The sequence below is a fragment of the Nicotiana tomentosiformis genome, chromosome 8, assembly GCF_000390325.3.
Source record: "Nicotiana tomentosiformis chromosome 8, ASM39032v3, whole genome shotgun sequence".
NCBI lineage: Eukaryota > Viridiplantae > Streptophyta > Magnoliopsida > Solanales > Solanaceae > Nicotiana > Nicotiana tomentosiformis.
Genome location: NC_090819.1, coordinates 11,983,538 through 11,995,919, shown reverse-complemented (window position 1 = coordinate 11,995,919; position 12,382 = coordinate 11,983,538). Strand labels below are relative to the sequence as shown.

The 12,382-nt window shown below is 39.1% G+C and overlaps 1 protein-coding gene across 1 annotated transcript; it reads right to left on the bottom strand.

Annotated features, from left to right (window-relative positions):
- Nucleotides 1-6,139: 6,139 nt before the first annotated feature.
- On the bottom strand, nucleotides 6,140-7,869 carry LOC104115771 (F-box/kelch-repeat protein At3g23880-like). The gene has a single exon (XM_009626470.4). The coding sequence runs from the start codon at nucleotides 7,702-7,704 to the stop codon at nucleotides 6,586-6,588; it is 1,119 nt and encodes a 372-aa protein (XP_009624765.1). The 5' UTR covers nucleotides 7,705-7,869; the 3' UTR covers nucleotides 6,140-6,585.
- Between the last annotated feature and the right edge of the window lie 4,513 nt (nucleotides 7,870-12,382).

The following is a 12,382-nucleotide window of genomic DNA, read 5'->3' as shown; positions in this document are numbered from 1 at the left end:
CACCTACTCTCCGAAAAACTTGGGGACTATCTGTGTACGGGTAAAATAGAGCTCGGTGTTCGATCGAGCTTGAGAAACGGAAGGCCAAGGTCGGTACATCTATAATAGGGTAAAAATCGAAGTCCGAGGTTCAATCTAACATCCAACATGGTCAGCCGAGGGCAGAATATAATATTCAAGATCGCACCCAAAGCATCATCAAAACTAGCCATCGAGATTATCAGATTTGCCCTCGAGTCCAACGAAGGCGTAACCGGTCATGTTTCTAACGGTCTCGAAGAAAGCTCTGCCAACTCATCCGACAAAGGTCCATGATTCTTGCCATTAACCAATCATTATGGCAGAAATCACGAAATTAGTCAAAAAGGGAACCAACGGTCTTCAAAATCAAGGACTTATGTTTTTGATAGTACAATTAAATAATACCCTAAAGGGTAGGTCTCGCTCAATATATAAAGGGAACTTGATAATCCATGGAGGACATTGTAACATATATTGAGAAGCAATACAATCTCTAAGTTCTTACTCTTTGATTTTTTGGTGTCAAATAAAGTGCATTCAATTCATGGGTGGCCTGCTTTCCCGAGCCGAAATCATCCAACTCTCGTGGTTTACGGTTAATCTATCGTTATTTATTTCAATTACAATCTAATCTATCGTTTTGTATCAAGTTAATCCATATGTCCTTATAACCACTAACAAATTCAATTGTTATCCGATTTTGAGGGTAAACAGTAGGGGTGGGCATTCGGTATTTTGGTTCGGTATTAGGAATTTCGTTTCGGTATTTGGTTTATCAATTGTGTATACCAAATACCATACCAAATTAATTCGGCACGGTTCAGTATTTCTTATTTTGGTTCGGTACGGTTTCAGTTTAAACCAAATCTTCATTGTCTTCCCCACTCTATTAACTAATGTAATCCATGTTGTTTGAGATTCCACCAGGCAATTCATTAATGGTATGGAACGCAGCTGCCTTTTGTGTAAGCTGAGAAGTCTCTGATATGAATGAATGACCCATCGATTTCATCTTTGCACTAGTAACTGTATTTACTTGTTGTAGTTGAGCTTCTCTTGAGTTTTTACCATAAATATTTTGATGGAAGATATACTTTTTCCACAATGGTTATGGAAACTGCAAAGGGCCCCTTTAACGGGGTTAATATTTGGTCTTAAGGCACGCTTTTCTAAGGGTAAGGGATTAGGAAATTAGGGATTTTGGACTTTTGGGGTGTGGGCTTAAGGTTATTGGGCTAAAAAATAAAAATAAAGTGGGGCTTGGACTAAACTATTTTGGTATACCGAAATATCAAAAAATTCAATACCGTATACTGTACCGAATTACCTAAATACCAAAATTTTTGTATCGAAATACCGAAAAAACCGTAACCGAAATACCAAATTAATTCGTTCGGTTCAGTTAGGAATTCGGTTTTTCGGCTTTTATGCCCACCTCTAGTAAATAGCACTTGAATAGAGAGAGAGCTTTACACTACCTTATAGCTTTACACTTCATCATTATCCTCGGTCTTGGCCACGATGACCTCTAACTTGGCCGCCTCAAGCTCCTTGGCCAGGTTCTCTTGACCAGAAACAACCGAGTTCAACTGAGATTGGAGTCCCTCGATCGTATTGACCTGCACCGAGTATTTCTCCCTTATAGACCGAAGCTGAACCTCAGCCGAAGCCAACTACGCCCGGGCAGTCTCTTTTTCCGAGGCCAGGCGGTCTATATTTTTCTTCCATTCTTCGGCCTCAGCCTTTACTGTGTCCATCTCCACCTTGAGCTGCTCGATCTGGTCAAGTCTCTTTTGAACTTGTGGGTTCGGGTCATTAGTCAATGTGTGTGAATCATCATCGCTAAGTTCGAATATTCGTCTTACCTGCTCGACCAAATTGGCATGCTCCTTCTGAGACGCTTCTAACTCGGCCTGGAGCCTCTCACTAAGAAGCTGGTAAGCATTTTTCTTCTCAACAAGCTCCCGAGTCACGGCCTTGTGACGCTTGAACTCCTCCCGATATCGAAGAAAGGCCTCATGATGAAGCACCGAGGTCTGCAAACACAAAGGAGAATGTTACGAATGTTCATGATTAAATCTAAGTACATAATGGAGGGACATTCGAAATTACCCGATTCAACGCCTGTTGAGTTTCGTTGAACAGGCAGGGCGCTTCCACCTTGTTCATTCTAGCTTGATCCTCTTTGGTAATCCAGCACCGAAGGTAACTAGCAATCCCCACTGGGTACAGAGAACTCGGGCGTCCTATGGAATGGATATATAAATTGCTCGTCTCCAAGCAGGATCAACACTTGAAGCTGGAACTGATTCACTAATTTTGGGCTTGAAGAAGACCCGCCATCTCTCGGGGACGGTATCTTCTTTGGTACCGGTAAGTCACCCAACCCAGTGACATCCTCCGAAGTAGTAGAATCCAGGCCATCGAAGAAATTGTGGAAAGAATCGGCAGCTCCTTGGGCCCCTTCGTCGAGGTTACCTTTCAACGTTTGAGCCTCGTTTATCATAGAATTGGTAAACGAAGGCGATCCGGAGAGATCGATCACCCCAAGCACCTCCTTAGGCACATTACCTTCAGACCGAGAAGTACCGGTCACAGTTTCTTTTTCGACCTCCCTAGCTCGGGGCAAAATGGTCTTGACCATCCCTGGTTCGGAGACTTCAGCTACTGCTTCTTCTACAGTCTCTATAGCTTGAGGCAGTTCGAAACCACTTCTCACGCAGGTCACCAATTCAGAATCTTCTTCTTCTTCAGACTCATCGCTCAACCGATGGAATGAGTCCGATGAGAGTTCTCGGGCGCTGGCATTCTTAGGTTTGCGTGCCAACTGCTTCCTCGGTCTCTTCTTTTTAGGGCTAGAGGAACTCGGAGCTTTTCCTCTTTTCTTCTCTTTATCCTGCTTCGGAGAAGAGGGATCGGCGTATATGTCGTCGCCGGCTGATGGAGGCCTAATTTCAACATCTTTTGGTAAACCTGCAAAATGAAAGTAAAACAATTTAGAGATTGATGATGTAAAAGTAAGATCAAATATAACTTAGAGAAAAACAATTCTCACCATGGTTACGGGCCTCCCATCGGCCCTTCGAGAGCTCACGCCATAAGTGCTCGTAATAAGGTCTATGTGTCGCAATGCCCCCAACCCACTCCTTGAGTCGAGGAATGGCATCTGACATCTGGGCAACAACTGCATCATCACATAACATCGATGAGAATGGAGGGAAACGAAAAGCAATAAAAGAAATTTTTAAGGCGAAGTTACACTTACGTTTCATGATCCATTTCTCGAGGAATGGCATGTTCGCAGCCGGGATTAAGTCCGAGGTCCTCACTCAAACAAATCAGCCCAACCATCCCTTGTCCTGATCCTCGTCGATGCTCGAGAATAAGGCCTTAGTGGCTCAACGTGCGAGCTTGATTAATCCCCCTCAGTAAAGTCGAGGGCTATACAGGCGCATGAGGTGGTCGAGGGAAAATGGACACCCTCGATCTTGCTCACAAAGAAACGAAGTAGAATAATAATCCTCCAAAACGAAGGATGGATCTGCCCGAACGTCATTTCATACCTTTTGCAAAAGGCTATGATAACTAGGTCTAAAGGACCCATCATGAAAGGGTAAGTGTAAACACTTAAAAAACCCTTCACGTAGGTGGTGATCGATTCCTCGGGGGTAGGGACCACTACGAGTTTATTTTCCCAGTTGCAGTCCTCTTTGACCTTATTGAGGATGCTGACAATAATAGTACATATGTACCTCGAGATCAACTCGCACCGACCCGGTACCAAAGGGGTTTTCTCGATCTTGAAGTCGACCCCAATTGGGCACCTAGAAAGGACAAACGACTTTAGAGGGGGTTCCGGTGTTAGTTCCTCAATGGCAGCACGCGAAACATTTTCAGATGGTTTCGTGGAAGAAGGGGTTTCTTTATTACGAACAAATTTTGAAGTCTTTGCCATTTTTTTATAAATAATGTAAAAGAAATTGTTGGTAAAAGAGGAGGCGTGCGTAGCGAAATAACTTATGTAAACTTTCAAAAGAACTAGAAGAGAAGGTATGATTATGAGATAACTTATAAGAACTCTCAGAAAATCAGAAGTGAAGAAGTTTGAACTTAAGCTTTCAAAAAAATAGTAGATGAGAGTGATGATGTTTTCTCTAAACACAAGAGCAAATCTTTGAATGTAAAAGTTCTAATGAATGAATGAAAGGGGTATTTACAGTTTTCTAAAACGGCGGTTCGCTTCCTGTAGCGGCCAACTGTCAACTGACACCCATTTAATTCCTTGAAGATTGGACCGACGGGACGTTTTCAACTGTTCTTTTCAGTTACATCATGAATCCGTCGTCATAATTTATCGGAGTAAGAATCGGGAGCCCGTATCGTTTCTCATCATTTACTCTTCGAAAAATAAGGGGATTTGATGTCGTATTTTGTCTCTTACGTCATGATATATCGAAATGAGAATCTGAGGTTCATGTCGTTTTTCGTCACCTACTCTCCGAAAAACTAGGGGACTATCTGTGTACGGGTAAAATAGAGCTCGGTGTTCGATCGAGCTTGAGAAACGGAAGGCCAAGGACGGTACATCTGTAATAGGGTAAAAATCGAAGTCCGGGGTTCAATCTAACATCCAACATGGTCAGCCGATGGCAGAATATAATATTCAAGATCGGACCCAAAGCATCATCAAAACTAGCCATCGAGATTATCAGATTTACCCTCGAGTCCAATGAAGGCGTAACCGGTCCTGTTTCTAACGGTCTCGAAGAAAGCTCTGCCAACTCATCCGACAAAGGTCCGTGATTCTTGCCATTAACCAATCATTATGACAGAAATCACGAAATTAGTCTAAAAGGGAACCAACGGTCTTCAAAATCAAGGACTTATGTTTTTGATAGTACAATTAAATAATACCCTAAAGGGTAGGTCTCCCTCAATATATAAAGGGAACTTGACAATCCATGGAGGACATTGTAACATATATTGAGAAGCAATACATTCTCTAAGTTCTTACTCTTTGATTTTTTGGTGTCAAATAAAGTGCATTCTATTCAAGGGTGGCCTGCTTTCCCGAGCCGAAATCATCCAACTCACGTGGTTTACGGTTAATCTATCGTTATTTATTTCAATTGCAATCTAATCTATTATTTTGTATCAAGTTAATCCATATGTCCTTATAACCACTAACAAATTCAATTGTTATCCGATTTTGAGGGTAAACAGTATGGGTGGGCATTCGGTATTTCGGTTCGGTATTAGGAATTTCGTTTAGGTATTTGGTTTATCAATTGTGTATATCAAATACCATACCAAATTAATTCGGTACGGTTCGGTCTTTCTTATTTTGGTTCAGTACAGTTTCAGTTTAAACCAAATCGTCAATGTCTTTCCCACTCCATTAACTAATGTAATCTATATTGTTTGAGATTTCACCAGGCAATTCATTAATGGTATGGAACGCAACTGCCTTTTGTGTAAGCTGAGAAGTCTCTGATATGAATGAATGACCCATTGATTTCACCTTTGCACTAGTAACTGTATTTACTTGTTGTAGTTGAGCTTCTCTTGAGTTCTTACCATAAATATTTTGCTGGAAGATATACTTTTTCCACAATGGTTATGCAAACCGCAAAGGGCCCCTTTAATGGGGTTAATATTTGATCTTAAGGCACACTTTGCTAAGGGTAAGGGATTAGGGAATTAGGGGTTTTGGACTTTTGCGGTGTGGGCTTAAGGTTATTGGGCTAAAAAATAAAAATAAAGTGGGGCTTGTACTAAACTATTTCGGTATTTTGGTATACCGAAATACTGAAATATCAAAAATCCAATACCGTATGCCATACCGAATTACCAAAATACCGAAATTTCTGTACCGAAATAAACCGAAATACCGAAAAAACCGAAACCGAAATACCAAATTAATTCGATTCGGTTCGGAATTCGGTTTTTCGAATTTTATGCCCGCCCCTAGTACACAGCACTTGAATAGAGAGAGAGCTTTACACTACCTTAGAGCAGCAGTCAATTGAGATATTTAGACGAAATTGGTCTCAGTATGGGAAGTGCTTAACTAACTCATATACAAGGAGGAAAAGAGAGACACTAACAAGGCCAATAGTTATTTAATAAAGTTCAGGAGAAACACTATCTGATTTTGACATATACTCAACTGAATTACTCAAGGAACTTTCATAAAGTTCAGGAGAAGATGGTCAGTACACGGTCTATTGATGCATTAAAGCAACTATTTTTACCCAAAGCATATCTATATGGCACTGAACATTAGTGCATTCAAGGATTTTGTATCCACATGGTGCACGATACGAATTGTGTGGGAAAATAGAACTTCAATTGAGCATTATAACAGTAGCACTTCTCAGTCAATGTTGCTGAAGGGCCATGCACCTTACATGATAAGGAAGAATGCAAAGAAAATACAATGACAAGACACAATGTTATCAATAACTATGAGAACAGGAGCAGGAGCAGGCACCAGGCAATCGGAAAGATCTTTTACCATCTCTTAAACTCATTTGCCTTTACCGTTAACCTATCATCACGTCACTAAATATGAGGTGAAGCAAGAGTCTCTAAGTAGGTTATCACCTGAACTTGACGAAAATCACCTGACATGAAATCGTCTAGTCGTTTGAATGACGCATTCCTTGAATTGTACCGTGTTAGCTCTGCACCAAGCTGCAGCAAAACTTCATCACCATTCTCTGTCACAAACAACGGTGAGACATAATCCCTACGATCAAGAGGTAATGAGATGGTAACCAATTTAGTCCAAGATTTCTCGACACCATACTCCTTCATCACCCATATATCAGCCCTTTTTGGTTCATAGTTGCAACAAGCAACTAAATACCCTCTTGAAACACCTAAGGTCCAATAAATACCTTCATCTTCATAACTCGGCAAAGCTATTTTCCCATATTTCATTTCAGCCAAATCCAAAGTAACAATCGCCCAAGAATCACTCGAACAATAACTATAACATGCTTCCCAATGAAGAGCCCCATTAACAAACACACCCAACTTTCCATTTATATTACCACTATTGAAACCCTCAATAATTGACCAAGATTTAGCCTTTAAGCTATAAACCTTAACCATGTTCTCATATCTTCCCTCAGTTTTAGGAAAACTAAAGATTTTCACAACCTTATAATCTTCATTAGATACATCATAACCAAATCCATATCTAACATAACAACCACCACTATTATCTTTCAGCATCGAATCAGGAAATACATTAAAATTTCCAGTACATGGGTTGAATAGCATTAGTGTAAATTTATCACTAGTTAAACAAATTAACCCATTGCAAGAACCCAAAATCTTAGCAGAGAGAGATAAATATTTAGCAGGATTACCATGTTTAACCACATTAAAAAATGAATCTTTTCCAAACCCTATGTTGTAAATATTGCAGATTCTGCCCAACTTAGAAACTGAGGCTACTACAGCAAGTCTATAATCAGACATTTTGGGGTTGTTTAAGGAAAAATTGACATGGGTTTTGTTGAATAGAGGAGATGAGAGTAAAGAAAGCCATGATTTTGAAACAGACCTGAATTTCGAGAGGGATTTGACAGGTAATCTCAATAGAATTTCAAAGATGATTTCTCGTGGAAGGTTTGGTAATTCTTGGGCCAAAACTGTTGATGTTTCCTCCATTTTCTATGATTTAATTGCTTACTATATTTTCTTGATGTAACTATGGAGTGTGGAGTTGAGTTATATAGTGGACTTTGTCACTAGAGCTTTCAAATTTGGCGTGCCGTCAAAATATTAGTACTTCAATTATAAGCACCTCCGTTTTCAAACTTGGAGATCCGGACGCCGGAGTGGTCAATCTATATATATATATATATATATATGTATGTATAATTGAGGGAATAATAGAGCTGATGTGACAAGTTTGGTAGATGAGAATTGCTATGCTATTTATCTTTTTCCAGATTTTCTTTTTGCTTTTTCCCTTTATTTTTTCCCATTTATGCTTTTAAAATCCTCCACTTTCTAAAAGAGAGGAACCGTTTCAGTAATTAATAAATTAATGTTAAGTAGTGGGAAGTTACAACAATGGCAATTAAAGTACAATCAATCTTTCGCTACTTTTTCTCTTCACAATCAATCTTTCACCATTTTCCTCTTCATATAACTCAGTACAAACTAAGATAACACATACATCCAATCCAACAAAGAAAAATTCAGAATATTGAACATGCAAGAGAAACCATTGTTCTACGGTTTGGGAGTTAAAGTTCAATCGTCCAACAAAAGAGGAGAGATCGTGATTATCAATAGTAATAGAAATACAGTTCTTTCTACATCCATTAATGGCCAACAGGAGAGGAACTCAAACATATTTCTAGAGAACAAGAAGCTTCCCTAGCCTGTAAGCATGGAAAAGTATTGGAGCTTTCGCAGACGGAACATAGAGAGCACGGTTTGACAAAAATGAGTTTGGAAAAACAGGTGCTTGGTTTTTCTTTTAGACTTTCTTATTGAAGTATTAGTAGAGTTCTTGATCCTTTTGATGACACATACTGTTACTTCCGTGAAAAAATTAACAAAGACTGTAGTTTCTTTATTAAATTTATAGAAAAGGAGTGGTGGACATTTCAAAATGGCATGATATTTTTAAAACGAGATAAAGAAGATGATTTTGGAATCTTACATAAAATTAGGAAGAGAAATAGGGGGATTCATCTATTGATTAAATGGTATTGATGGGAGGAGAAGAAAAGAAATGTAAGGTAACAAAATTTTGTACAAAGAAAGAAAGGAAAAGGAAATAAGGAGGAAAAAAAAAGAATAAAAAGAAAATAAGGAAGGAAAGAGAAAAAACGAAAGAGGAGGAGCAAGAAGGGTAAGGTAATTGATTCCGTCTTTTTTATGGCTTTTGTCTTCTAATTTTATGTTTCCTTTGAAGTATATGAAAAATTATAATCCTAAATTATCTAGCAAATCTTATGTTCATACGTAGTAGTCCTAAAAGAGGTGACTTGGCACCCGTCTCCCAATCACATTCACCAATTCTATTTGGTGATACATGATGGGGATGAGTTATACTCACACGTTCTTTTTAATTGCAAGACCTTATTCTGCCAACTAGGAATATCACGATCCGAAATTTCACCTGTCATGATTACGTCAATCTCAATACTAGGCAAGCCAACAATATCAATAACTCACAATTTCTTTTAAATACGGAAAACATAATATTTAAGTTTAAGAGAAAATCCAACAAATACTGGATATAAATACACTCTCAAAATCTGGTGTTACTGAGTACATAAGTATCTATACATCACAAGTCTGAAAAATACGGTCTATAATAGTCTGAGACCAAATACAGTAAACAAGAAGATAGGGAAGGAGAGACAAGGTCTGTGAAAACACGGTAGCTACCTCGGAATCTCCGAAAAATCTACTGTGCGAAGGAATCAACACCCACTGTGTCCGGGATCACCTGGATCTGCACACGAAGTGCATGGTGTAGTATGAGTATAACCAACTCAGTAAGTAACAATTATAAAAAAGAACTGAAAGTAGTGACGAGCTTCACAGTTAAGTCCAAATACGGTAATTTTCAACATAAAAAGGGTAGGCATGTTCTTAAGTTCAACATTTAAAATTTTACAGTAATTTCATATCAACTTCGACTGAAACAGAAGATAATGTCTTTCAAAAATTTCCAAAACAGTGATACATGACAGCTGAAATGCAGCAATAATGAAATCAATGCATCCTCTCAGAGTAACAGTCACTTAGTCCTCTCATTCACTCCAACCTCATAGCCACTCTTTCCTCACAGTCACTCATTCCTCTCAATCACTCAGCACTCGCACTCAGTAGGAACCTGCGCTCAGTGAGGGTATGTACAGACTCCGGAGGGGCTCCTTCAGCCCAATCGCTATAACAACCTAATCATGGCATAAATCAATGAAACATGTTGCGGCGTGCAGCCCGATCTCATAAATATCCTCATAATTAGGCCCTCGGCCTCACTCAATCATCAACCTCTCCAGTTTTTCGGGCTCTTAGAAATCATGATAAGCAGCCCAACAACAATGATATGATGCATCAATAATGAATAAGGGAGACTAAGATGTAATATGCGAGTAAAAATCGCGATTGAGTATGAAACAATAATTTAGCAGATAATTTAACATGTACATGACCTTTGTGGGTCCCTACAGTGTCAACACATGGTTTAAACATGATTTATAGTTCGATTTCTCTAATACGTAGAAAATGTATGGATTTCAACAGATTATTCAACTACACAGTTTTATGAAATTTACCAAGTCACAATTTCTACGGTGCACGCCCACACGCTCATCACCTAGCATGTGCGTCACCTCAAAACCAATCATATAATACATAATCCGGGATTTCATACCCTCAGGAGCAAATTTAGAACTGTTACTTACCTCAAACCGTGAAATTCATTATTCTGCGATGCCTTTGCCTCGCGAATCGGCCTCTAAATACCTCGAATCTCGCCACAAATAATTCGACTCAGTCAATACAAATTATAGGAATTAATTCCATATGAAAATACTAATTATCCAACAAAAATCAGAAATTGCACCCAAAAATCGTTCGTGGGGTCCACATCTCGGAACCCGACAAAAGTTACAAAATCAGAAAGCCCATTCAACAACGAGTCCAACCATATAAATTTTACCAAATTCCGACATCAACTCGACCCTCAAATCTTCAAATTAAACCAAGAGCATTTTCTAAATTTTCCAACTTAATTCACCGATTAAATGTCAAAAACAACCATGGATTCGGGTAATTTGATCAATACTGAGTTAAGAACACTTATCCCGTTATTTTTCTCGAAAATCTCCCGAAAATCGCCTCTTCCCGAGCTCCAATTCGTCAAAAACAGATCTTAAACATTTTGCCCAGGCCTTTCTATTTCGCGAACGCGACAGGTCCCTCGTATTTGCGAAGCACATTTTTGTGCTGCCCGGATTTCCTCCTTCGTGAACACGAGCCTGGTCTCGCGAACGCGAAGACCAATTTTCCCCAGGCCGGCTTTCCCTTTCACGAACGTGAGGCCTCGACCGCCTTACCTCTCGACCCTTCGCGAACGCGTGCCTCCGGTCGCCAACACGAAGCACAAAACGGGCCAGTCTAATTTTTCTCTTCGCGAACGCGAGACTCCCCTCGCGAACGCGATGAAGGAAACCAGATAGAGGCATCAGAAATTTCTAGCAGCTGATTAAGTCAAAATTTCGATTCGTGAACCATCCGAAACTCACACGAGGCCCTCAACCAAATACACCAACAAGTCCTAAAATATCATACGAACTTAGTCGAAATCTCAAATCATATTAAATAATGCTAAAATTATAAATCACACCCCAATTCAAGCTTAACAAAAACTAACGAATTCCAACTTCTACATTCGATGCCGAAACCTATCAATTCAATTCCGATTGACCTCAAATTTTGCACACAAGTCATAAATGACATAACGGAGTTATGAAAAATTTTCAAATTGGATTCCGACTCTGATATCAAAAAGTCAACTCCCTGGTCAAACTCCCAAACTTAAATTTCTATTTTAGTCATTTCAAGCCTAATTTAACTACGGACTTCCAAATAATTTTTCGGACACGCTTCTTAGTCCAAAATCATCATACGAAACTATTGGAATCATCAAAACTCTATTCCGGGGTCGTTTACACATAAGTCGATGTCCGATCACTATTTTAACTTAAGTTTTAAACCTTGGAACTAAGTGTTCCCATTCATTCCAAAACCTCACCGGACCCGAACCAATCACCCCAGCGAGTCACATAACAACTGTAAAGCATAAATTGAGCAGTAAATGAGGAAACAGAGTTGTAATACTCAAAACGACCGGCCGGATCGTTACAGAAACGCAAACATTGACCATGTCTATCGCGAGACAAATGGTGTAGCAGACTCCCTGCAAAGTATGGCATGCTCTTAGCTCCTTCTGAAGGCCAACATACATCTTATGTCTCCCCCGAACTTTAGTATCTGCTCTCAATATGGACGTACCATTCAGACTCTATTATAGCTCGAATGGTTCTCCTTTGGACTAATAATATACTTTAGCTTTTAATATCTCTTCATTAGAAAAAAGAAAATATTTTTTGTGACATTTCGATTTCATGGTGGAATTCTACTTGCTTCATTTGAATTATTTTCCTTATTTTCTCAATATGAATTGTATAATTGTTATCCTTCTTCTTTTTTGCATTCTTTTACAACATTAACGTTGTATATTTTCGAGCACAAAAGAATGATATTTAGGTAACGTATAAGATATTATCAGCGAGCTACAATCCAAAATTTTCAT